Genomic DNA, 27,771 nt, shown 5'->3' with positions numbered 1-27,771 from the left:
AAAATCAGCAGGATAGGTGGGCCACTTTGCTTGTCCATTGTATTGTCAATATGTTTGGGTGTTACATTGGTAGCATGTATAGGTTTCATTTCACAAAACAATATCATGCCTTGCTTAGAAAATCCCAGTGTTCTATATGTTTTTCATGGCTCACAGTAAGATCAGTCAGCCATTGCTTAACCTCCCTGGCGGTATGATTCTGTCTGGAATTACGTACCAAAAGCGGTACATTTATTTTGCAAGGAAATTGGCGTTTTATACTGTAGGCCTGTAATTTTTAGAAATAACTCACTTAAATCTGACCAAGCAAGAGTCTTGTAGGCATCCCGGGTATGATTTTTTTTTTTAAAACAAAATTATAAATTATAATATAATAAATAATTATAAATAATTATAACAAATAATAATATAATTATAATAAAAATTATTCAATAATGTAATCAACTCAAAATCACTGAAATTTGCAGTTGCAGAATTGTCGCTGTCATTATTTTATTTTTTTTATGACGAATTTCCCCGCAAATCGCTATCGCACATTTCTGCAAGTGATTATAATTTATTATCGCTGTTTTCTAGCTGATCTAAAACCATTTTTGACATAAAGGGACACTTTTGGACAATCTACAGTTTTTAGGCAGAAATGAAATTTTTTATTATATAAAAGTACATGCAGGACACTGGGCAGACCACTAGGGACAAGGGGGGTGTGTATTTTTTACATACAGTACTGTAATCTATAAGATTACAGTATACTGTATGTAATGTGTTTGTTTACTTTTTTGAATTTGGCGCCGTTCTCCGTCCCCGTGCGTCGTAACGTCGCAGGGAACGGAGATCGGCGTCACACGGGGACTGTGAATCGAGCGAGGAGGTCCCGCTCGCTCACACAGCGGGTGGCATCGCTGGATCCAGGGACAAGGTGAGTAAACCAAGCCTGTGGATCCAGCGAAAGGTAAGCCCGTCCAGCCCGAGCGTGACTCGGGTTTGCCGATCCTAACATGTAAAACCAACCCCGAGTCACGCTCGTGTTTACCGTCAGGGGGGTTAAACAAATCATAACAGCCAATTTCAACCACCCCATTTTTTATATTTTTCTGTTGCAGAATTCACAAAATAGAAGCCATCCTGCCTGCATCGTATTAATGGTAAGACTAGGTACAGTATTTGATAAAATGTATCACTTTTTTTTTTGTAGTTCTTTTATTTTCCAAAAAATATATATAACTGACAAACAGTACAGCATACATATAGCATCAGTAAACAGAAACGATCATACAAAAAAGAAAAGTGTATGAATGAGAGGGGTCGTCAGACAAGATAAAAACAGCAGATACTCCAGCAATACACTGTAAGAAGACATAAATGGCAAGGCATTGAAATAGGATTAGAGTATGGAGCCATGGAGGCCGCTAGATAAGGGTTTGCACGACCAAAACCCTCTAGCAACGTACACCGTGCTACATAATATAATATAATTAACTTTTTCAACAGTGTGGGAAGGGAAGCAGCCCAACAACCAAACAGGCCCAACCATGGGGCACACAGGGTGGTTGGTGCTCAATAGAACATAGACGATCTCCGGTCAGAAAAAAACTCATAACTAAATAATAGGGGATATATGGGAAGAGGGTGTAAGAAGAGAAAAAAAAAGGGGGGGGGGATGAAAAACAAACACAGCAGAGATCAAGAAAATTAAGAGGAGCGAGGGGGAGGCATACACCCCCGACCAGGAGGTAGAGCGGACCCTGTTAGTCAGCCAGGCTGTGCTACTTCATTGAGATATTCATGTGTAGATGAAGTGCTGCCAGGGTCTCCAAGTCTCCCGAAAGGTCTCCTCCCTGTTGTGCAAGGTGGCAGTGAGATCCTCCATATCTCTCAGCTCGTTCACTTTTGAAAACCACAGGGACTTCGCCGGCGGGCTCTCCAACAGAGAGGGATGCATGCCTTGGCAGCATTCAGCAACTGAATGGTAAGGGAAGCCTTGTATTTTCGAATGGGGCACGCTGAGAGGTGAAGCAGACAGGCCGCAGGGTTTCCCTCTAGAGAGACGCCAGTCAGGTGCTTGATCGTGCGAGTCACCTCAAGCCAAAAAGGAGTGAGTTTGGGACAGGCTCAAAAAATGTGCAGCATCGTCCCCTCCACAGCGCCACATAAAGGTATCACTTTTTTAAAAATATACTGTTTTTATAAACTGTGACAAGTCAGGAATTTAGGAATGCAGACTAAAATTTATGAACTTTCAAAATACAAAGCTTTTTAACACCTAAAAGAATATAATTTAAATACGAACTCCAGGTATTGATTTTATTGCATAGTTACATTAGTCAAGCTTGGACTGATGCAAGTATGCATATGTCATACCTGTGGGACCACTGATGAAGCAGAGAATCACTGTAGTAAACAACCCTACTATTAAATCCCCACTGTCTTTCAGGTCTTGTGCCTAGTGGCTGTCCTTCTGCATAGTGAACACAGAGGCTCACTCACTTGGCAGGGAGTCATTCACAGGACCCCTTGCATTTTTCTCAGTGAATGCAAAGCTTTCACTGATTGGATGAGGTGGAGATTGTGACATCACCACTTTAACTTCCCACCCCATTCAATCAGAGAGTGCCTTTCATTCATTGAGAAAAATGCAAAATGCTGAGTGAATGACACCCATGACAAAGAACAAACCCCTACGTTCACTTTGCAAAAGGATGGGACCAGGAAGACAGTAGTGCTCACTGTAGTAGCTGACCAATGTAACAAAGCAATAAACTCCCTACCTGGAGTTCAGCATTAAAGCTGAACTCCAGGCAAAAAAAAGGTTTCCGTTGCAGTGAGGATGGGGCTGTGCCCTCAGTGCAAACATTAATTGCTTGTTTTTATCTAGGGGAGCGATAAAAGGAGATATACTTACCTGATCCTCTCCGCACAAGTTCCTGGAGCTTCCCCCTTTCTCTAGCGTTTTTGAGTCCTGACATCATCAAGTCCAGAGCAGGCCCCATATAGATCTGCTCTGGACAAGAGGATGCCAGTCCACTGCTGGATAGTGAGGCGGATCCATTTTTTGGTGGAGCGAAGGATCAGGTGAGTTTAAAGGCCCATACACACGATACAAAAAATCGAATGGAAAAATTCGTACGACAAGCTGTCTGACGATTTGCAGATTGTTAGTACATGGCTTTCGATTTTGCTGTTTCGTCAGAAAAAAAATGGATGTGCAGACTCTATGCTCAGAAATGAAAGAATACATACTATTCAACACATTACGTCACTTGTATTCTGTCTAACCTCTTCACTTTCGACATGAGACTAGCATGCCCCAAAAAACGGACGTTAGGTCATCTGAGAATTGAAGTGTGTGCACAGCCCAACTTCAAGGGAAAACTTTTTTTGCCCCGAGTTGGGCTTTAAGATAAAAAGAGAACGTGAGTGTTATCAGTAATCACCCAGCCATGTTGCATGCTTCACAATTTACCTTGACACCTTCCTTCATGCAGTAGATTTGTAGTGCACTAACACCATCAGAAAATGGATGGATCTGAAGATTAAAGGGAGGAGACCTTCTCTCTCTCTCCTGTGAAAAGAATATAGTAAACATGAATACTGAATTTGGCATGAAGATATGACTCTAATTTACAGATTAATTAGCAGGGATTACATATAACAGATAAGATCTAACAATTATTCCTGGTGCCAGTAATGATTATATTCCAAAATGCTTCTGGTCTTTCAGGAGGTTGTATGCTTTTTTTGGTTAAACAATTATTATTATGAGTTTTAGCTACTCTTTTAACTACTGAAAGATAATTTAGACAGGTCTATTCTTTTTAAGATGAATAAAGAACTTCATAACACCCACACTGCAATATTTTGCAATATTGACTAGGTCCTGGAAACTGACAAAAAATAAAATAAATAATTGGATATCAAACACCTGAAACCATTTTATGAACCAGTCTTACTTCTAATTCTAGATTACGGAATTCCAACAGTTCATTCTGATCTCTGGCATCTTGCAATTCTTGTTGAAGTCGATTATTTTCAAACTCCAGTTTTTCATTCTGAAAAAAAATGATTTTAATGAAAATGTTTCTGTGTGCAAGTGCTCAAATGTACACATTATATTAGAGATGGCAAACTACAGTGAGTAGTATTTAAAAATAACCACATTGGGGGAGATTTACGAGAACTGGATCATTTAGAATCTGGTGCACCTGCACATGGTAGCCAATCAGCTTAAAATTTTAGTTTGCTCTATTAGGCTTTGACAATAAAACCTGGAAGCAGATTGGTTTCTATACAGAGCTGCACCAGATTTTGCTTGCTGGAGTTTTAGTAAATCTCCCCTAGTGTGTTGCTTCGCAGCCTGAAATGAAGACCTTGGGGTAGATTCACGTACCTTTTACGGCGGCGTATCTCCAGATACGTCGCCGTAATTTGAAATCCGTGCCCGCGTACCGTTACACTGATTCCCAAAGGCAGATACGCTTAAAAAATAGGCTTCCTCCACTGACGTAACTTGATTGCGGCGGCGTAGAATTGTGTGCAATATAACGTTGGCCGCTAGGGGCGCTTCCGTTGTTGTCGGCGTAGAATATGCTAATTACCTAGATACGCCGATTCACAAACGTACGTACGCCCGGCGCAATTTATTTACGTTGTTTACGTTAGGCTTTTTCGGCGTAAGGTAGCCAATGTTAAGTATAGACGTCGTTCCCGCTTCAAAATTTGAATTTTTTACGTCGTTTGCGTAAGTCATTCACGAAAAGGGCTGGACGTAATTTACGTTCACGTCGAAACGCCGTACTTGGGAGCAATGCACATTGGGATATGTACACGGACGGCGCATGCGCCGTCCAAACAAAACGTCAATCACGTCAGGTCATCATATATTTACATAAAATACGCCCCCTTCCACATTTGAATTACGCGCGCTTACGCCGGCCCCATTTACCCTACGCCGCCGCAACTTACGGAGCAAGTGCTTTGTGAATACTGCACTTGCTCCTGTAAGTTACGGCGGCATAGCGTAAATACGATACGCTGCGCCGCCGTATCATTGCGCGACCCTACCTGAATCTACACCAGACAGTTTTTGATTTATGCAGTTGTATCTATAACATCCAAGTGAAAGCTATAACACCAACATATCAAAAATGTTAATTTAAATAAAAAACAGAATCACTGAGTTGTATAAAGAATCACCCCTTGTGTCTTGTGTCTTAGTTATAGCCTTTAGTCTGTTGGGATATGTCTCTAATAACTTTGCACATCAAAATGACCACAGATGATCACAGTTGAAAGTCAAACGGCTTTGTGTGCTATTGAGAAGGTGATTAGCTACACCTGATTGAGTTTACAAGTCATATTTTTTGTTTTTTATTTATTACAGTTACCTATATAGCACCATCAATTCCCACAGCGCTTTACATATATGCATTGTACATTCACGTCAGTCCCTGCCCTCAAGTAGCTTACAATCTAAGGTCCCTAACTCACATTTATGCATACACATACTAGGGCCAATTTAGAAAGCAGCCAATTAACCTACCAGCATGTCTTTGGAGTGTGGGATGAAATCCATGCAGGCACATGGAGAATATACAAACTCCAGGCAGGTAGTGTTGTGGTTGGCATTTGAACCAATGACCCTAGTGCTGCTAGGTGGAAGTGCTAAACACTAAGCCACTGTGCTTTGCTTTTTTTTTTTTTATTCTGACATGTTGGTGTTATGTCTTTCACTTGGATGTTATAAGTGAGTAAATACAGCTGGATAAAAACAAAAACTGTGTCTGTCTTCATTTCAGGCTGCAAAGCAACAAAATGTGATTCTTTTAAAAGGGGTGATTTATCTCTATATCCACTATATGCTCTTTGAGCTGGACTAATTTGGGCTGATTTACTAAAAGAGTCAAACAATAAATTGTGTGAATTTGCCCTTCAATTATCCAATCATATGAAAAGATGTGAAAAGCAAATTCATATTTATTATTTTAACCTGCACATGATTGGATTATTGAAGTGATTAGTCATTTAAATTATTGTGTGAAGATTCTGTATTTGGTACAGGGGCAGACCACACTGCAGATATAAACGCGTCATTACAGGGATCAAGAGAAAAATATAGCCCAGAAAATATATATTACAAGGCATGGCATTTTTTTTTTTTTTTAAAAGCATTTGTCGGAGGTTTGGCCAAACAGCAGTATAGCAGAGACTGTCAAGCCATTATCTTTAACTGTTCATACCATACTTTTATAAAACCTGTACCTTTTCTATTAGCTCCTGGTTTCGTTTCATGAAAAGTTGTTTTTCTTCCACCCAATGGGAATCCTGTAAACAAAATGAATGGCATTGTCAAATTAAACATTATAACAAAACACCTAAAAGTAAAATAAAAATAATACATTTCATTAGGGAATTATACATAGGATGAATATATACTTGATTTACTGTACTAACCTGTCCCCTCTGAGCCAAAGCCTTTTCCAAGTCTTCGATTTTGGCTTTGTAACGCAAAGCCTCTGTCTGCATCTGTTCCTGTTCCTGTTAAATATTGTGAAAGAAACTTTATAATGCATCATTCATCTCTATCTAATTAAAATGCTGCTCTCTGCAGGCCGAAGCTCCCCATAGATATAAAAATTGCATTACTGGGAAGTCTAAGCATTGGAACATGTTATTTACTCACATCTGGGATTCATGGGCTCTTCTCATCACAGCCTTTTATTTGATATTAGTGTTCAGCCTTAAACAGACCATGTCATCAAATTACCACTTGCCTACCAAGCCCATTCTGACTCGCATAAGTGTAAAAATCATCTTTTTTTTTGCTAGAAATTACTTGAACCCCCCCAAACATTATATATTTTTTTCAAGCAGCGTTTCTAGAGAATAAAATTGTGGGTGTTGCAATTTTTTACATCACAAAGTATTTGCGCATCGATTTTTTAAATGCATTAAAAAAATACAATTTAGAGAATTTTAATGCTCAAATAATACCCAATTGTTTGGTCAAATCTAAAAGATGATATTACGCCGATTGTTAAAATTGCACACGCTTGTGGAACGGTGCCAAAATACGGTACTTCACATGTGTGGTGTGAACACAGTTTACATATGTGTGCCTGACCTACATATGCATTCGCCTTTGCGTGCAAGCATGGGAGGACAGGGGGCGCTTTACATTTTTTTTTTTTATATATTATTTTTTTACACTGTCTTTTTAATTTTTATTTTTATCAACTTTATTGCTATCACAAGGGATGAACAACATCCCTTGTGATAGCATGGGCAGAGACTGGTACTCTTTACTGAGACATCTGGGGTCTATTAGACCCCAGATCTCTCCTCTTCTGTTAAAAGCATCTTTTGCAGGCTGGTAACGGCCTGTTTACATGGAACTGAAACTGAAAGTGACTACTATATTACTATAATACTTGTTGCTTCCGGTTCCTTAGACCAGTGGTTCTCAACCCTGTCCTCAAGTACCCCCAACATGCCATGGTTTCAGGTTTTCCTTCATCTTGCACAGGTGCTTTAAATAAGAGTCAATGGCTTGGTATTTTTGACAGCTATTTTATCTAAGAGAAATTCCCAAAATATGGCCTGTTGGGGGTACCGGAGGACATGGTTAAGAACCACTGCTTTAGACCATAGCAATGATCAGGGATATTCTGGTCCTCAGTCATCTGTATGGTAAGCCGGAGAAATCGCCAGCTTCAGTCCGAGGCGCCCTGGTGAGACAAGAGAGCCCCGCAAGGTGGTGGAAAGGGGCTGGAGGGGGACCCCCTTCCATCGTCTGTAAAAGCAAACCAACATCGCTGGCTAAAAACATTACAGCTGCTGCCGTGCCCACAGTATAACCTCTTCAACCAGAGGATGTAGGAGTATATCCTTTTGGGAAAAAAACTCTAAGCTCCTTCACCCCTTCCCTCATCTTCCTGCATAACTTTTTATGCAGAAGCAAAAATGAAAAACTTGTCACAATACTATACACTGCCATTTGAGTGACAGCTTTAAAGCGGACCTTTCAACCATTTCCCTAAAAATCACAACAGCATGCAGCTCTGCATTTGCATATGAAATCATCTTACATTCATAAGTTAAATATATTTTGCTTTTACTTACAATTACTGTTTTTCACTTCCTATTAGAGTGAGGCACTGGTGATATAACCAGGGTCTCACAGATGCATCCTGGGAAGTTTATGTCACATGTTCCAGGAGGCAGACCCAGAGTTCCAGGAAGTAAAGGGAGATGGATTCATCTGCCCTTTGTGAAAATGGCCCCACCATGAGATAAATGGCAAGGAAAAGAAAAATAAGGCATGCAAAGGGTAAATCTTTAAAGTTTTTTGTTGCTGAAACATCACAGGCAGTGGAGGCTCTCCTGCATATAACACCTCATCTAAAACCACTATTCTGAAGTATTGTAAGATGAAGTATTATGCTAGGGTATGTAACTATCAGTTCTTATAATACACAAACTAAAAAACATAGTAAATGTATTGACCTACATGGAGTTTCTGCTGTGTCCTTTGATGTGTAAATATAACACTTGAATGATTTTAACTGCATCACACTGTGTATATATTGTGTCATGGAAATACGTTTCTTGCTTATTAAAAAATATAGTAACTAGGGATGCACTGATATATCGGCCGCCGAAAATGTTAAAGGTCGAAAATTGGGTTATCAGTGTTTTGCCGATCGAAAAATGATGGCTACCTAAATTTATCAGGCAAAAATAGAAAAAAGGTGCCGATAATGGCCGAAAATAGAAAAAAAGGGACACTAATAATAGCCGAAAATAGAAAAAAAAAGGTGCCGATAATGGCCGAAAATAAATTCATATTCATTCAAATTCATGATATTAATTAAACCGTCCAATATATTACAATGATATATAAAAAGATGTATATACACGCTTTAAAAACTGTCCATTTCGGTTTCAGTTTTCGGCCAAGTACATCCTGAATTTAAAGAATTTTCATTTTGGTGCACCACTACTAGTAACATCAACAAGCAGCTTAATAAAAATTTGAAAAAGACTAAGAAAAAAAGGTTTAGGGTCACTCAGGACCAATAACTTCTACAGTGCTTCACGAATCATACTATATTTTAAAAACCCACAAAGTTTTAAAAAAAACAATATAATTAATGTAGTTTACCTTGGCCTCCCGTTCTGCATCCATGATACTGCCAGTATGTTCCTGGAGTAAAGCATAAGCCCTCTGTAGTGCTTGGTACTCCTTAGTTAACTGCCGAAATCTCAGCTCTGATTCTTCTGCTGCTAAACTCTTGATAAGTCAAAATTGGTCATGTTATTGATGCTATTCAAATTCACACACTATTAAACATGTTGCAAAGACACTTACAGAAGTTATTTGTGTGCTAACATAACCTTTAGCTATGGTAATATAATTTGACCATACAAGTAGCATAGACATATGAAATCATTATTTTGCATGAATTGATTTTATTTAATCACATACAGGTTAATCATTTAAAACTCTAACCTAGATTACAAGTGGATTATGTTTCTTTGATGGCAAATTGATAATTGATGTTAAAACAAATGTGGCAATATTGTAACTATGGTACAGCTGTGACAGCTAGAAGAGATGTGGGTATGTTATTGTATATATATATACATTATATATATATATATGTGTATATATACACACACACACACACACACACACACACATGTGCACCTCAAAAAAATTGAATACCATCAAAAAGTTAATTTATTTCTTGAATTCAATTTAAAAAGTAAAATTCAAAATATTACATAGAATCATTACACACAGAGTGTTATATTTCAAGCATTTCTTTATTTACATTTTGATGATTATGGCTTACAGCTAGTGAAAACCCAAGATTCAGTATCTCAGAAAATTTGAATATTACATAAGACCAATAAAAAATAAAAAAAGGATTTTTAATACAGAAGTGTTGGCTTACTGAAAAGTATGTCCATGTACAGTATAGTATACACTCAATACTTGGTCGGGGACTTCTTTTTACTACATCAATGCAGCACGGAATGGAGACGAGCAGCCTGTGGCACTGCTGAGGTGTTATGGAAGCCCAGGTTGCTTTGATAGTGGCCTTCAGCTTGTCTACATTTTTGGGTCTGGTGTCTTTCATCTTCCTCTTGACAATACCCCCACAGATTCTCTATGGGGTTTAGGTCAGGTGAGTTTGCTGGCAAATCAAGCACAGTGATACTATGATCATTAAGCCAGGCATTGGTACTTTTTGTAGTGTGTGCAGAAAATGAAACCACCATCTCCATAAAGCTCGTCGGCAGAGGGAAGCATGAACTGTTCTAGAATTTCCTGGTAGAGGGCTGCGCTGACTTTGGATACAACACAGTGGACCAACACCAGCAGATGACATGGCTCCCCCAAAATCATCACTGACTGTGGAAACTTAACATTGGACCTCATGCAACTTGGATTCTGTACCTCTCTACTCTTCTTTCAAACTCTGGGGTCTTAATTTCCAAATGAAATTTACTTTCATCCGAAAACAGGACTTTGGACAACTGAGCAACAGTCCAGTCCCTTTTTTCCTTAGCGCAGGTAAGATGCTGCTGATGTTGTCTCTGGTTCAGGAGGGGCTTGAAAAACAAGAAATGTGACAGTCGTAGCCCATATCCTGGATATGTCTGTGGTGGCTCTTGAAGCACTAACACCAGCCGTAGTCCATTCCTTGTGAATCTCCCCCAAATTCTCAAATGGGCTTTGCTTCATAATCCTCTCAAGGCTGTAGTTATCCCTGTTGCTTCTGCACCTTTTTCCACCACACTTTTTCCTTCCACTTAACTTACCATTAATATGCTTGGATACGGCACTCTGTGAACAGCCAGCTTTATAGCAATGACCTTTTGTGACTTACCCTCCTTATGGAGGGTGTCAATGACTCTCTTCTGGACAACTGGCAATTCAGAAGTCTTTCCCATGATTGTATAACCTACTGAACCAGACTGAGAGACCATTAACAGGCTCAGGAAACTTTTACAGGTGTTTTGAGTTAATTAGCTGATTAGAGCATGACACTGTGAGTCTACAATATTGAACTTTTTAACAATATTCAAATTTTCTGAGATACCGAATTTTGAGTTTTCACTAGCTGTAAGCCATAATAATTAAAATTAAAAGAAAGAAATGCTTTAAATATATCACTCTGTATGTAATGGATGTATTTAATATATAAGTTTTATGTTTTGAATTGAATTACTGAAATAAATTACCTTTTTGATGATATTACATTTTTTTGAGATGCACCTGTGTATATATATAGTGAATAACAGACATCTAAAGTGGGGTATGGCATCTAAAAGTGGGTGGGATATCTTCGGCAGCAAGTGAACATGTCTCTGAAGCTGATGTGTTGAAAGTAGAAAAAATGGGCAAGCTTAAGGATTTAAGCAACGTTGACAAGGGCCGAACTGTAATGGCTAGAAAACTGGGTCAGAGTAACTCCAAAACAGCAGCTCTTGTGGGATGTTCACAGTCTGCAGTTGTCAGGACCTATCAAATGAGGTCCAAGGAAGGAAAATCTGTGAAGCGTGAAAGGATCATGGGTGGCCAAGGCTCATTGATCCACATGGGGAGCAAAGGCTGGCCTGTGTAGTCCAATCCAAAAGAAGAGCTACTGTACCTCAAATTGCTGAGAAAGTTAATGCTGGTTCAGATAGAAAGGTGTTAGAACACACAGTGCATCACAGTTTGTTGGGTATAAAGCTGCATAGCCGCAGACCTGAAAGTATGTCAGGACACAGGACTGAACCAGTGATCTCCGCTGTGTCTGATGATGTCTATTTTTGCTGAGCCACCTGAGATGCTGGCAATAATCCTGCCTTGTTTCTGCTGAACTTTGAACTCCTTGCTACTCCTATGAGTGTCCTATTTAAGCCATGACTTTGCACTTCTTGCTTTTCAGATTATTGTGCTCTCTCCAGCCAATATCTCACTCTTGTCACTCCTGCTTCTGTCCATATCTCCGCTACCACTCATTACAGACTTTTGGATTGTTCCTTGACCACTGTTCTGCTCAATCCCAACCTGTCACAACTTGTTACGGACCATTAGCTTGTTTAATGACTATGCTTGTGCTTGATCCCTACTTACTATATCTGCTACTAGACTCCAGCTTGCTCATCTCCTGGTGGGGCAATTCTGAGGACCGCGACCTGGTACTAACATTCAGCAAAACTCACCACCACCATCAGGGCTCTGGTGAACACTGGTTAGTGCTTAGACTCCTAAGGGCGCACCTCGGGTGAGCCCTTATCATCTGTTAGAGTAACTTGCTGCTGCACTTATCTGGGCTGGTCGGTGGGAGCCTCTTTACTGGCCACTGAGCTTGACCCCTGACCATGACACAGTGTGCCCATGCTAACCTATGTCAATAGCCAAAAGCACCTACAAAGGGGCATGTGAGCATCAGAACGGGAGCACAAAGTAATGGAAGAAGGTGTCCTTGCCTGATGTATCACAATTTCTTTTACATCATGGGGATGTCTGGTTGTGTATGTGTCGCTTACCTGGGGAAGAGATGACAACAGGATACATTATGAAAAGAAGGCAAGTGGCGGATGCAGTGTGAATGGAGGGGCAAGCCAGGGACAGTTTGGCTGTGGAGAAAATTGCTAGATGATGCTGGACTTTCTTCAGCCAGAAGTTGGGCTCTATCTGACTTGCTGCAGATTCTACTGCACACTGTGTGGAGCTTGCAGTACAAAGTAAAAGAATGTACAACTGTGCAAGACTGAAGGTTATGCTGGAGTTCAGCTTTAGTGCTGAGGACCTACTTACTCCAGGCAATTCTTATTTTTGTTTATTTTTTTTATTAATTTGCAGAGGGGTGCAGGTGTATCTACCAATATGTAAAAATGCAAAAAAATGCAGAAACCAACTCTAAAAAATACAGAGAGCAGAAGCCAACATCTGGCTAATGGTAATACAAATGCAAAACCCAGAACTCAGTGTAAAGTATCTGAAATCGCTCCAAGTTACCTCATCCAAGTCATCATCAGGCGTGGCTGGTGTTCTGTCTGTTCGATAGGACGCAACTGAGGACGTTTCTGAATCCATTGAATCATCATCGTAACCAAACACAGTGTCCACTAGGTGTCTCTGCAACAATTGCAGTGAAATAAACTTACAGCAGCACTGTAGTAGAACCTAAGGAAATCACATCTTTTATTGTGCCTATATTCCAAAAAGAAAGGAAGCTGTTCCCAGTGAATAAATAGGGGGCACAACGTATGAGGTGAAGTGTTTTTTGTCTCCTTGTAACAATTATAATATAGTACAGAGAATTGTTAGGAATCCTGCAACTAGTAATAAATGTGTGTGTGTTTTATAAGTAGAAGAGCAGTATTATTATTATTATACAGGTTTTATATAGCACCAACAGTTTGCGCGGGGCTTAACACAATAAAGTAGTCATGTTATGTCAGGCTTATGTCAGGCTCATCATACCTATTACCTTTTTGAATAATAGGTTATGAATTCAGGTAATGAGATTCACCCTGATTTTAATCAAAATAAATTCTGTCAGTTGGGTCATAAATATCAATTCAGAAAATGTGGAAGCAGAGTTTATTTCTGAGAAACATGAGAGAGCAGTAACTGAAAATTTACACTACTGTTTTAATGGCTTATCTGATTGTATGGAAAAAATTCAAACATATGGATAGCTAATAGGTGCTGAATAGGGGACATGTGCATTTTTTCTGGGTATGTCCATGGTTGTTGATCATCTTCATTATCCTTTGTGTAACCAGTGCAGAATGAGTGGGTGCCTGGTGCCCCAAGCTCCAAGAAGGCCCACAGAGGTGCTAAAAAAAAGTTCTGCCAATTTCAATTCCAACCACTTTTACCTTTTCAAAATTGTTGAGTTTTCCAGAAAGTGATCAGCAATGGCAACCATTGGTTGTTGATCATCTTCTCTATAGTTTGTATAACCAGTGCAGAATGGGTGGGTGCCTGGTGCCCCAAGCTCCAAGAAGGCCCACAGAGGTGCTAAACAAAGTTCTGCCAATTTCCATTCCAACCACTTTTACCTTTTCAAAATTGTTGACTTTTCTCTTTTTGTATGTTGCATTAGTAATAAATAACACATGCTAACGGGCTTTGTGTCACATGCATGTGTGTTGTGTTAACGGAGACCATGTATTTTAAAATGAGCTGCCAATGAACCAGAACAGCCAACACAAAATACATACAGCATTTTTACCTGAGGCAACCTACCAAAGTGCAAGGTAGAGCGTTACATTGCAATGTGATTCGCTACAATGCATGTGCATCGGATCTCCATTGTCTTAGTGTGCTGGGGAAGTGTGGTAATGCGGGTAACCTCAACGTAAAAGTGTAATCTGTTCCTAAAGTTTCCCTTCATTATTATTTTTAATCAAATTTAGTAAATATGCACACTCCTGACACCTGAAGTATTTTGTTTTTATATTATCTGCCACCTAATGAGTAATTTGTGATTTTATGTTTATAACTGATTTTATGATATTTCCATACCAAAAACAATTCTAGTTTTTTCATACCAATTGTACTGTGTGCCTTCAAAGCCCAAACCACTAGATTTCATTCAAATTCCCTCAATATCGGGGCGGTGGCACACCCTATAACCAGTGCATTCTCAGTATCACCCTGCGATTAATGCACGTTAAATTAGGCCTTTTTCTTCTCGCTATACAATTAACCCACTACCACTGTTGTGTAGAAGTTTTTGCCTCTTTTTTTTTAAGAAAAAAAAAATCTAAATTGTTTTGAACAGCATTAGAAATTCTGCAACTAGTAACATATAGTATATACAGTATGTGTCTCATCAATACAACAGAAGTAGTAAGATTACAATGAAGGTAACGGCATCTGCGTTCAGTCCAGTACTTCCTGTGGTTATTCAAGTTTCTACATATTAAGCCATGACTGTGGAAATCTTTTGCTGAGAATCAGGAAAGCATGCAGAGTTCTTTACTACATTGCATATGTATAGGACCTAAGGCTTATACCTTTATAGGCTTGGAGCTTCTTTTATGCTTTTTCCGTCGAATTAATTTCTCTCTGTCCTAGAAAATAAATAGAAACATTTAGACCTGCTGAACAATACTCTAGCACAAAACATGAGTAGAAAGTATTTTGGCCTTAAAAATAATATCTGCTTTTACAGTTAGTAAAGATTGAATGTAAAAAAGTGGTTTTAAAGCCTCAAGATTTTTTTTACTATAACCCATTCTATGCATTAAGGTAAACAACTTTCTGTGCTGCATGATTCCCCTAGCTCCCCCCCTCTTATTCTTATCGTGAGCCCAATCCAGCAATGTGCATGAGAGGGTTCTCGCTGCTGCTTCCCTCCATATTGGGCAGCGATTGGCTCCCTCTGCTGCCAATCAAATGCTGTGACGAGGGAGCGGGGGGGGGCGCGGCTAAGTCACCTGGTCTGTGTCAATAAATGCAGACTGGGTGGCTCGGGAGTGAGCACGCAGGAGTGCCCCCAGGAAAAGTGGCTTTCCCTGGGGGCACTCGCTGAAGAGGAGGAGCCTGGAGTGTGAATGGAAACACAGCACTTGAAAGACTGTGCCCATTACTGTTTAGGCTACTAAAATGATTAAAACTTCCACAGGGGGCGATCAGGTTTCACATATACTGTGCCTTGAGAAAGTATTCATACCCCTTGAAATGTTCCACATTTTGTCATGTTAAAACCAAAAACGCAAATATATTTTATTGGGATTTTATGTGATAGACCAACACAAAGTAGCACATTATTGTGAAGTAGAAGGAAAATTATAAATGGTTTTCAATTTTTTTTACAAATAAATATTTGAAAAGTGTTGGGTGCATTTGTATTCAGCCTCCTGAGTTAATACTTTGTAGAAACATCTTTCGCTGCAATTACAGCTCTGGCTGTATGTTTAGCGTCTTTGTCTTGCTGGAAGGTGACCTCTGCCCCAGTCTCAAGTCTTTTGCAGACTCTAATATCAGACAACATTTTTTCATCAGATATTCCGACCGTGTGTGGGCCCCATCGGACTTTTTTCAGTTGGAGTTTAGAAATAGAACAGAAAAAACTCCTATCGGAAATTACGATCGTCTGTGTGGAACTCCGACGGAGAAAAGACCACGCATGCTCAGAATCAAGTCGACGCATGCTCGGAAGCATTGAACTTTTTTCTCGGCTCGTCGTAGTGTTTTACGTCACCGTGTTTTGGACAGTCGGAATTTGGTCTGACAGTGTGTATGCAAGGCAGCTTGAACGGAATTCCGACGAAAAAGATTTTATCCCATCGGAAATTTCGATCATGTGTACAGGGCATAACAGGTTTTCTTCTAAGACTGCCCTGTATTTGCCTCCATCCATCTTCCCATCAACTCTAACCAGCTTCTCTGTCCCTGATGAAGAAGAAAAGCATTCCCACAACATGATACTGCCACCACCATGTTTCATGGTGGGGATAGTGTGATCAGGATAATGTGCAGTGTTAGTTTTCCGCCACACATAGCGTTTTGCTTTTAGGCCAAAAAGTTACATTTTGGTCTCATCTGATCAGAGCGCCTGTTTGCTGTGTCTTCCACATAGCTTCTCGCAAACTGCAAACGGGACTTCTTATGGCTTTCTTTCAACAATGGTTTTCTTCTTGCCACTCTTCCATAAAGGCCAGATTTGTGGAGTGCACGACTAATAGTGGCCTGTGGACAGATTCTCCCACTAGAGCTGTGGATCTCTGCAGCTCCTCCCGAGTTACCATGGGCCTCTTGGCTGCTTCTCTGATTAATGCTCTCCTTGCCCAGCCTGCCAGTTTAGGTGGACGGCCATGTCTTGTAGGTTTTGCAGTTGTGCCATACTCTTTCCATTTTCGAATGATGGCTTGAACAGAGCTCAGTGAGATGTTCAAAGCTTGGGATATTTTTTTATAACCTAACCCTGCTTTAAATTTCTCCAAAACATTATCCCTGACCTGTCTGGTGTGTTCCTTGGCCTTAATGATGCTGTTTTTCACTAAGGTTCTCCAACAAATCTCTGAGGGCTTCACAGAACAGCTGTATTTATACTGGGATTAAATTAGACACAGGTGGACTCTATTTACTAATTAGGTGACTTCTGAAGGCAATTGGTGCCACAAGATTTTAGTTAGGGGTATCAGAGTAAAATGGGCTGAATACAAATGTACGCCACACTTTTCAGATATTTGTAAAAAAAAAATGAAAACCATTTATCATTTTCCTTCCACTTCACAATTATGTGCCACCTTGTTGGTCTATCACATAAAATCCCAAAAAAAAACATTTACATTTTTGGTTGTAACGTGACAAAATTTGCAAAATTTCAAGGGGTGTGAATACTCTTTCATGGCACTGTACATATTTACATTGCATCAAGCTGATCCAATTTAAGTACACAATATATCTTTTCTCTGGAGTTCAGCCTTAAAAAAATATCATACAGTGTACACATACACATTTTCTGTACCTGGTCTTACCTGGCACCATCATATTAAAGCGGAGCTCAACCCTCCACCTCCACTCCCGCCAATCGGAACCCCCCCCCCCCTCCGGTGTCACATTTGACACCTTTCAGGGGGAGGGGGGTGCAGATACCTGGTATTTTCACCCACTTCCGGCCACACAGTCTGCGTGTAGACCTAGGGCAGGACGTCACCCCCCCCCCCCCCCCGTTGTGTTCTGGGAAACACTCGGCTCCCAGAACACAGCGGGAGCCAGTCAGCACGGCGCATCGCGACTCGTGCATGCGCCGTAGGGAACCGGGCAGTGAAGCCGGAGCACTTCACTTCCTGGTTTCCTCACCGAGGATGGTGGGGGGGGGGGCAGCAGAGTGACGAGCGATCGCTCGTCCTTTGCTGCGAACGGCGCTGGACTCCACTCCAGGACAGGTAAGTGTGCCGATATTAAAAGTCAGCAGCTGCAGTATTTGTAGCTGCTGGCATTTAATATTTTTTTTTCAGCGGACATCCGCTTTAAAGATGTGTTTTGAAAATGTAGTATATTCTGATTGTCAAAAGTTGTTTGCATGTACTGTATATAACAGTGATTCACACAAAGGAACTGGCTAAAATTCTGGCAAGCATTGTCACTAGACTAAGAATAATCATAAACATAGTCAAACAACATGCTAAACAGACCTAGGGGAAGCTAAGGGTCTCTTGTCTTTCTATGCCTCGCTCTCAGTTATAATTACTGATCAATCTACTGGTGGGTTTTGGGAAAGAAAATGAGCCTGGGGGCAGAACACCCGTGTCCCTTAATTTACATGAACTTTTGTTGTTGAACATCAAATAAAATTGCTAATGTAAAGTGGGCACAAACTCAGAATCTCCCTACAGGTACACAGAAGCACTGTGTGAATATTGCCAGTCGCTGCAGGCTCTGCTAATTTAAATATGTATCAAAAGATTAATATGCAAAGAAACATTTAATAAGAAAGCCAGTCACTGGGGAATCGTACTACTGCATATCTTAACGGTAATGTTACATTAATCCTAAGCATAATAACTCAATAACATCAATTCAAATTCACACTGTGTTGCAGAAAATTAAAATAAATCATTCCATTATTTGTACATGCCTAAGGCCCCGTACACACGAGAGGATTTATCCGCAGATACGGTCCAGCGGACCGTTTCCACGGATAAATCCTCTCAAAGATTTCCGCTGATTTCGATGGGATGGAGTGTACACACCATCGCATTGAAATCCGCGCGGAAATCCTCTGCCGATGACGTGTCACGCCGTCGCCGCGATTATGACGCGGCGACGGGCGCGACGCTGTCATATAAGGAATTCCACGCATGCGTCAAATCATTACGACGCGTGCGGGGAATCCCTTTGGACGAATGGATCCGGTAAGTCTGTACAGACGAGCGGATCCATCCGTTGGAATGGATTCCAGCAGATGGATTTGTTGTGCAGCACAGCAAATATCCGATCTGCTGGAATCCATCCCAGAGGAGATTTCTCCGCGGAAACAGATCCGCTGGCGTGTACACACCATAGGATCTATCCGCAGAAACCCATTTGCTGGGATTTATCTGCGGATGGATTCTATCGTGTGTACGGGGCCTTAGGGTCTAGATTGAACAAAGTCTTTCACTTTGAGGACAATTGGTACATGTGGACTAGGGGTGGTCTGCTCCCTCAAAAGCAGTTTGAATGGGTTAGAAAATTTCAGTGATGTCTCACCGTTCTCCATCATTATGGTCAGAAAAAGATTTTTGCCTGTAGGACGTTGATATTAGTGGATGTTTCATGAGCAGTGTGTGTCAGGTAAAAATTAGGGATTCTGAATTATTAGAATAGCTTCCACCCAACAAGGCTGGATGAAGGCTGCATGTAGTCTATGATAAAAACTGAGAAGGCTAAAAGCATTGTTATGCTGCGTACACACGATTAGTCCATCCGATGAGAATGGACCGATGGACCGTTTTCATCGGTTAACCGATGAAGCTGACTGATGGTCCGTCGCGCCTACATACCATCGGTTAAAAAAAAACGATTGTGTCAGAACGCGGTGACGTAAAACACAACAACGTACTGAAAAAAAACAAGTTCAATGCTTCCAAGCATGCGTCGATTTGATTCTGAGCATGCGTGGATTTTTAACCGATGGTTGTGCCTACTAACGATCGGTTTTGACCTATCGGTTAGGAATCCATCGGTTAAATTTAAAACAAGTTTGCTTTTTTTTAACCGATGGTTAAATAACCAATGGCGCCCACACACGATCGGTTTTGACCGATGAAAACGGTCCATCAGACCATTCTCATCGGTTTAACCTATCGCGTGTACGCGGCATTAGGATAACACAAAAAGTGTGCACAGGACAGTTCTAAATGTTTTAATTATCAAGCATATGTAACAAATACTTCCAACTTTATATTTTACAGTCCAAAAAGGTCAAGGAGCAAATAAGAGACGTTTAACCACTTGCCGGCAGCCAGCTGGTGGGCTACTTTCCCAGGCACCATGACATAATCGTGCATACACACAGTGCACCTCCTCTGGGGCTTGCAGTGGCATGCTTTGCAACCATAGTGTCCACCCGACACAGTGGATTGCGGTGCTTGGTATCGGGCCACTGTGAGCGGCCCAGATATCACATGATTGCTATGCAATCACATGTCATGTAGTATACAAGTGTTATAAATGAAATCCATTCATGACATCACTGTTACTACTGTGTATGATCTGTGATGGTCACCAGTAATCACATGGTACCTGGGCCAATCACAGCACCCTGAAACTGGTGATAGCCGTGGGCCAATCTCAGCATCACAATAGTAAATAATGAGTCATGAATGAAAGCAATTCATTACAGTTTAAACAATTCGCAGGTACAGTGATCATTTAAAAAACTACTCTGATGAGAGTATCCCTGATCACTGTCATAGCAGTCACATGATGACGCTGTACTGCACTGGTGACAGTATGTAAAAAAAAAATTGTTATGAGAACCCAAAATTGTATTTAATTTCTTCATTTTCCACACAATTGCAACTTCAAAATATTAGCCATGTCTCTTACTAAATACATTGAACTGTCTACTTTCTAAAAAGGGGTAATTTTGGGGTATTTGTACTATCCTGACATGTTATGGCCTCAAGAAATTAGATAGGCAGTCATTATTACATCAGGAATCTTCATAATTTATTGGTTCTCCATAAAAGACAGTAACAGACAGTAAATGCGTTTCAGCCTTGTGGGTCTTGTTCACTACATCAGGACTGTTCAATTAAATGTAAAATATACGTATACCATAGTTTGTAGACTATATAACTTTCATACAGACTAAAGAATATACACAATACATGATTTGGGTTATTTTTTACCAAAGGAATATAGTAGACTACATTTTGGCCTAAATATGAAGAAAGATTATTTGTTTGCAAAATTTTATAACAGAAACGAAAAAAAGAACGTGTTGTATTGTGTTGTAAAAAAAACATTTTTCATTTATATAGCAAAAAACATTGTAAAAAAAAAAAAAAACATTTTTCATTTATATAGCAAAAAAAAAACAGTGACAATTAAATACCACCAAAAGAAAGCTCTATTTGTGTGGAAATGGTAATGATGATAATATAAATTTCATTTAGGTACAGTGTGACTGAGCAATTGCCAGTTCAAGAAGCACAGTGCTGAATAGCAAAAAATACTCTGGTCACGAAGGGGGTAAAACCTTCCGGAGGTCAAATGGTTAATATTGGAATTTACATACAATTTAGGGACATTGTTACACAATGTCATACTGCAGTCTAATGGGTGATTTTCTTTAAAAATTAAAGAAAATTTGACTTTAAATATGTGTAAACATTTTTCTGCGTTCAGAGTCTTTCACTAAAGCCATGCATTGTATCATATGTAGAATCATGAAGATGTAATTAAACATATAACAAAAACTACAATTGTGTTCAATCTTACCCTTGTTAAATCATCGATAATGTTCTGTTGTTCTACCACTTGTAACTTCAAAAACTCGATTTCTTGTTCCTCTCCTGCTTGGTCAAGGTCATTTAAGGATCTTAACTTCTTCAGTGGAGGATGAGATGTTATTTTCTCTTTCTGGAGTGAAAAAAGACCACAGATTTATTTTTTACAGGTTTATGTATTATGTATTATAATATCAGATAATGCTAGACAATTAATAAAAGCACAGCTCCGTTAATATTTTTATTTTAGGGGAACAAATAAGCAAAAATGTAAATGTATTTTCTGCACCGGAAACTGACTGCATGGTGTGAACAAGAGCCAACAAGAGGCATTGGAATACATGGAAAACACTGTGCATGCATTTTTTAGTGCAGAAAAAATGCGCACAAAACTGTACGGAACTGTGTCTGGTGTGAAGTGGCCCTAATTGTATCTAAGAAATTTCAACAAGAATGTGTTACCCCAATATTCCTGATAGGTGTCTGTTGTTCCATCCACTTGTGATAAAAAGTATCCTGTTCTCTTAGTTCTGCTTCTTTTGTGTGAAATCCCTGGTGATCTTGTCAGTCCCCCTGCTTTCCAATTTCAAACTGACCACGCTAGACCACGTTGGATTTGGGGGGGGGGGGGTTAGACAGCTTTAAAAGCCTGAAATAACTAACAGTACAACCCTCTCTTGTTCTAATAAAAGTTGTTCAATTGCCACTGGTGGCCCTGTTGGACAGATTCTGTTTCCTGTTCCAAAGACTACTTAGTAGGAAAGGAAAATCTCCCTAATAAGGAAAATGAACCGTTAACAGCTTAACGGTGGGTAATGTCGCCCACTCCTGTATTCCATGTGCTGCATTCCACCACTGTAACCAAGGGGATCATATCCCAATGCTATCAAATGTTACTCTCAGGACACATGTGGGATTACACCTGTAGGGCGGTGTCTTTGTGGGAGAGAGACCTCGACCCAATTACGGGAGATCAATGAGAGGAGGCCCTGAAGTCAATAACCACTTGTTCTCTGAATGTCACACAAAAAGTTTTCCAACTGTATATAATACTGCGAGTACACTACACCCCAGTAAAATTACACAGGATGGGCAGGCTGGCGGACCCATTGTACTGCCGCTGTCAGCAGCATAATGGGGTGATGCCCTGAAGCCACACCGGTACTGGAGTGAGGTGGTGGGGACACTCAATATGGTGTTTCAAACTAAGGTACCTACTGACTCTATGTGCTGTATACTGGGGGTTCTGGAGGACGTGATCCCTGAGGAACTGATCAGGGTGGCATTCTATAGGGTGCTGTTTCAGGCTAGGAAACTACTATTAATGGTCTGGAAACCCACCTCACCACCCACTAGCGCCTCCTGGTTAACTCACATGGGGAATACCCTTATTATGAAAAAATATATTTACCAGCACAGGGGATCCCCGGGCAGGTTTGAACGCCTGTAGGCACGCTGGTTGGATACGCCTGGTCTAAGTCCTAAAGTGCTTGTATTGTCTAGATTTTTGCAGTGTCCCTAGGGGGGAACGTGTACCGTACCTATACCATGTTTCATGTGATCGGTGGAGGGATGGAGTGGCGTCTTGTAATTGCCTGGACTTTACAGCTGTGTGGTACCTGGTACTCTGTTTATGCATAAGCTTATGGTTCAAAACCACCTTTCTGGACTTGTGCATTGGAGAATGTTGTATCTTTACTTGTTCAATAAAAACCTTTTTGATAAAAAAAACAGCTTAATAATGATCCATAGCTCAATGAGTAAGCAGGTGACATAGGAAGCTGCAAGGGGAAATAGTGGTGTCACCATCTTGGCTATTCAGTGTGACATTGATATGTATATACCAAGACTGACTAAACAGAATTGCAAATATTTTGTTAGGTAAACAGTTAAAAAACAGCAATATATTTCCACACTTCCAGACTTTTATGGGCTGTCTGACATTGGTACCCTTCAGTCCCCTTGTATCCAACTGTTAGTTAAATATCACTTTACAAGGCTACAAAAATGGTCAGGTCTGAATTATGTCATTCTCTAATAGAGGTAGACTGAGCAGACTTTCTGACTTTAAAACAGTTGCAGCCCTTTTCTATAAAACATTAATGACTCAATAAATTCAAATACTTCCTGGAGTTTCTCTTTGAAGACAAAACACACTGCGTATTAATAGAAGACTGCAATTGTTGTTCTTTAGTTTGTACCACATCAGGTACGGAGGGCATCATACAAATTGGTAAACATTAAAATATCAGTGAGCAAGTGTGGACATTTCTTTTATTTCATGTCATATTTGATCATACTAAGCATGCCCCCAGTGACATAAAGCCATGAACTACTACCATTTCCAAGGCATGATACAAAAAGGTGCCAGGTTACCAGAGATGCCATTTTAATTGAGCCATCCTGGGTTCTAAATGTCGCTGAATAGTCCTGTCCTTTCTGAGTATCCTATGAATAACCTAGGGTGTTGGTACAATGCAACAGAGCCTCCAATATTATCATGACATTTAGAGCACATGGTCAGTCATAATAACTGACGCCTATTTGCTCTCCAGGTTGCTGGAGCAGTATAAAATGTCAATTAAAGTGGAACGTTAGTCAGAAAATTAAGTCCTACTGGATCACTTCAGCCTGGCCCCTTTTGCAGATAAAGCTATGCAAAATATAAAAAATGAGTTCCTATTCTGTTTAAAATCCAGTAATACCTGGTTCACCCTGCTCTGCACATGCTCAGTTGCTCTCTATTTTTGGTACTGTGCCAAATTTTTACAGGCTGACCTACTGACAGCCTAAATATTTACTGCTGCTCAGGGGCTCTGCGCTTCAGCAAAATGTCAGCCTCAAGCAAGAAGAAACAGCAATGATTCTGGAGCCATTTACAGCACACACTAATTTTGGTGACATTATTATTAATCTGGAATGTATATTCCTGGCTAAAGAGCATTATTTTTATCATGTTGTAATGGGTAAAGTTCCAGATTAACATGGTCCCGACTGCACCATTGTTATATGAACATTTTTGCATGTCTTTTATTAGCACAAAGCTTAGGCATGTCATAGGATGGCTATCTGGGAGATGTTTACAAAGATTCAAGACTTTAGATTCCAATGATGTATGGTTATTTTTTTTAAACAATTCCATATTCATTTTGTGTTCTTCATACTTACCATTTCTGCATTTTCCTTTGAAAGGACTTTCAGCTTCTCCTCCATACGTTGCAAGGATTGCATTAGTTCATCATTTCTTTTAGTGAGGCACTTGTTCTTTTCCAGCATAGGTTTGCATTGTTTTTCTGCTTCCCTGACTCTCCGCAGCTGGAAACAAGACACAATAAAATATGATTTCTTAAATATGGCTTTTCTGTATACTGGGATCTAAGTTTAGAAATTCGTAAAAATAATAACCAGTTCATATTTTTTGTAATTTCCATGCAGTACAAAAGCAGTTAATATGCAGTCTTGGGCCTGACACTATGACAATTATTCTTTGCTTACCATGAAAACATGTTTATGCCTAGGCACAGTGTTTATGCTGGGAAGTGGTCATACAGGTTATTTTTTTAAACAGTCGGTTCATTAAAAAATAATATTTTATTTATAGGTAGAGTCTTCTAGTTGACTTCCTCATCCACTGTTTTTTTATTTCTTGGGACTCCAGTCCTTACATCTTTGTGCCATTCATTTTGGTTCCTTTCTTGCCCTACTTTTAGTTTTTGGGATCCTCCCTACCATGGGGTGTCAATCCTTTGTTACATTCCTCTTAATATCAAATAACATAAAGTATATGTATAGACAAAGCTTTGGCGTTTTTCTTTTTTTTTTGTTGTTTTGTTTTTTGGTTTGAATAGAGCAGAGAAGGATTAAAAACACCTACTTAATGTAGAGTGATTTTCCTTCAATTTCTCTCCAAGGTTTAACAGGAAGTGAGGGGAACTCCTCACAAATTGGTGGGAATTACCCTCTTAGGTGAATCTACCTAGCTAGGACATAGACAGCAATAAAAACGTGACAAAGGTTCTAATCCCTTTCCACTCTAACCAAAATGAATGAGAGAAGTTTTGGCTATACAATATATACCACTTATTACAGAGTGTGGAGCCCCTGCCCTTGCATTATAGCCATTGGAGGTTTGCAAAATTGCAAACGGAGGCACAGAGATCCAACCACTATAGTCCTTGAGAGGTGTTATGCCGCGTACACACGGTTTGTTTTTCGGCATGAAAAAAAACGAAGTTTTTCAGCATGTCCAAAAAACGAAGTTTTTCCAACTTCATCATTAAAAACAATGTTGCCCACACACCATCGTTTTTGAAAAATTATGAACAAAGCGCGGTGATGTACAACACGTACGACGGCACTCTGAAGGGGAAGTTCTATTCGCCTTTGGGCTGCTTTTAGCTGATTCCTTGTTAGTAAAAGAAGATTTGCGCTTTTTTGTCTGTTACAGCGTGATGAATGTGCTTACTCCATTATGAATGGTAGTTTTACTAGAACGAGCGCTCCCGTCTCATAACTCGCTTCTGAGCATGCGCGGGTTTAAAACGTAGTTTTAGCCCACACACGATCATTTTTTACAACCCGGAAAACGACATTTTAAAAAACGACATTAAAAAATGCAGCATGTTCGAATTTTTTTTTGTCGTTTTCAGAAGCCGAAAAATGATGTGAAGCCCACACAAGATCTTTTTAAATGACATTTTTTAAAACTTCGTTTTTTTTTCATGCCAAAAAATGACCGTGTGTACGCGGCATAAGAAACTGCTAGATGGTTCAACCTTTTGGCATCTACCAAACACTGAAGTATTAGAATATTGTAGGCCTGTAATTCTTAGGAATAACTCACTTAATTCTGTCCAAACAAGAGTCTAGTAGACATCTCGGGTATGATAAAGTTTGAAACACAAAATTAAATTATAATATAATAAATAACTATAAATAATAACAAATATTAATACAATAATAATACTTTTTATTCAATACATTTTAGTCAATCAAATCAAAAAAATGTAATCAATCAAATCAAAAACACAGATTTTTTTTTTGCCCAAACAAGGGTGCAATATTACTAGTCATATTGCTTCAGTAAACCTCCCGGGTATGGTCAATTTTGAAACATGGGACAGCACAAAGTCCGACGTCACAATCAGTACAATAGAACCTGGCATATTTTCTGATTTTCCTTCCAGTGTCATCATGCTTAGAGCAACAAACCACACACATCCTTGTGGTTGCTGACTTATTTTCCGTTGGTGGGATGTGGTCTATACAGTGACAACCAGTCAGGCGTTCTGGATTCACAACGCCAGCAGCGCGACGTCCAGCCCTATTTACAGTCGTTTGCTGTGGTGGCCTTCCAATCAACCTGCTTTTTCTGAGTGACCAATCAAGGTCACTAGCAACTACCACCCTATGCTCACTTAGTATAATTTGTGATATTTACAATCGTTGGTGTTTGGTGCTTGAGAAATATAAGTTCGGCAACTTTCCGAACAAAGTCCGCATAAACCACAGGCTTGTCACTCTTTTTATTTAGCAGAATGAGGGCATTCCACAATAACTGCTCAAGAAGATGCCTAAAAAAAATGTTGTAATACTTTTTTTGTTGTTTTCTCATCGCTGGATAAAATGTCATGGCTTCAATACGTCTTTTCCACCTTTTGTGTGTACCATGACAGTGTTATGAATAGTACTCATTAGGCACACATCTTTTTTGTTGCGCCATCTCTGTGCCATCATTTTGCCTTTCTGCCAGCCAACTATTTCTCCTGCCTTGAGCTTTTTATTGCCAAAGGTTGGCTGCATGTCATGTCAGTTAGCCCTAAAGGTCCCATATTCTTCCATCTTGTTCAGTAATAGGAACTCATAGAGTTCAGGAGAAGTGTAAAAATTGTCTGTGGTTACACAGTAGCCCTAATATCATTCAAGTAAAATGTGTCAAAAAGTGCCAGTGCCTGTATTAAACAAGAAGGTCCATTGTGATAAGCAAGTGCAAAGTTTCCATCGAAAAAATTGATTGGTGTATAGATCAATCACATCCTCTAAGGCTGGATTCACATCTATGCATTTTTTGTGCTTTTTGCATTTTGCAGATTTGCTCTACAGAACGGGTTCCATCGGAAACCATGTTAAATAGACTGTAGTGCAAATCTGCAAAATGCATAAAGCACTAAAAATGCATAGGTCTGCATCCAGTCTAATGATCAATGCCAGTACTCTTAAAGTGACAGAGCAGGTTTTCGGGTTTCGTCGCTCAATTAGACATCATCAGGAGCTGCCTCCTGATTATATCTAATTGAACGGCGAAACCTG

At 39.8% G+C, this 27,771-nt stretch overlaps 1 protein-coding gene across 2 annotated transcripts in view; it reads right to left on the bottom strand.

Moving 5' to 3' along the window:
* JAKMIP2 (janus kinase and microtubule interacting protein 2) overlaps positions 1–27,771 on the bottom strand; it is a 164,430-nt gene that overhangs the window by 32,201 nt on the left and 104,458 nt on the right. For both annotated transcript variants that reach the window (XM_040344561.1, XM_040344559.1), the window contains exons 7-15: positions 24,631–24,777; positions 21,455–21,595; positions 15,031–15,087; positions 13,019–13,138; positions 9,161–9,289; positions 6,451–6,534; positions 6,259–6,321; positions 3,951–4,049; positions 3,464–3,562 (exon numbers count right to left, since the gene is read on the bottom strand). In XM_040344561.1, the coding sequence (XP_040200495.1) occupies positions 3,464–3,562; positions 3,951–4,049; positions 6,259–6,321; positions 6,451–6,534; positions 9,161–9,289; positions 13,019–13,138; positions 15,031–15,087; positions 21,455–21,595; positions 24,631–24,777 (939 nt within the window). The remainder of the gene's footprint in view (positions 1–3,463; positions 3,563–3,950; positions 4,050–6,258; positions 6,322–6,450; positions 6,535–9,160; positions 9,290–13,018; positions 13,139–15,030; positions 15,088–21,454; positions 21,596–24,630; positions 24,778–27,771) is intronic.

The sequence above is a fragment of the Rana temporaria genome, chromosome 3, assembly GCF_905171775.1.
Source record: "Rana temporaria chromosome 3, aRanTem1.1, whole genome shotgun sequence".
NCBI classification, from domain to species: Eukaryota; Metazoa; Chordata; class Amphibia; order Anura; family Ranidae; genus Rana; species Rana temporaria.
The sequence above is the reverse complement of the archived record's forward strand: the minus strand, read 5'-3'. Positions and strand labels throughout refer to the sequence as shown.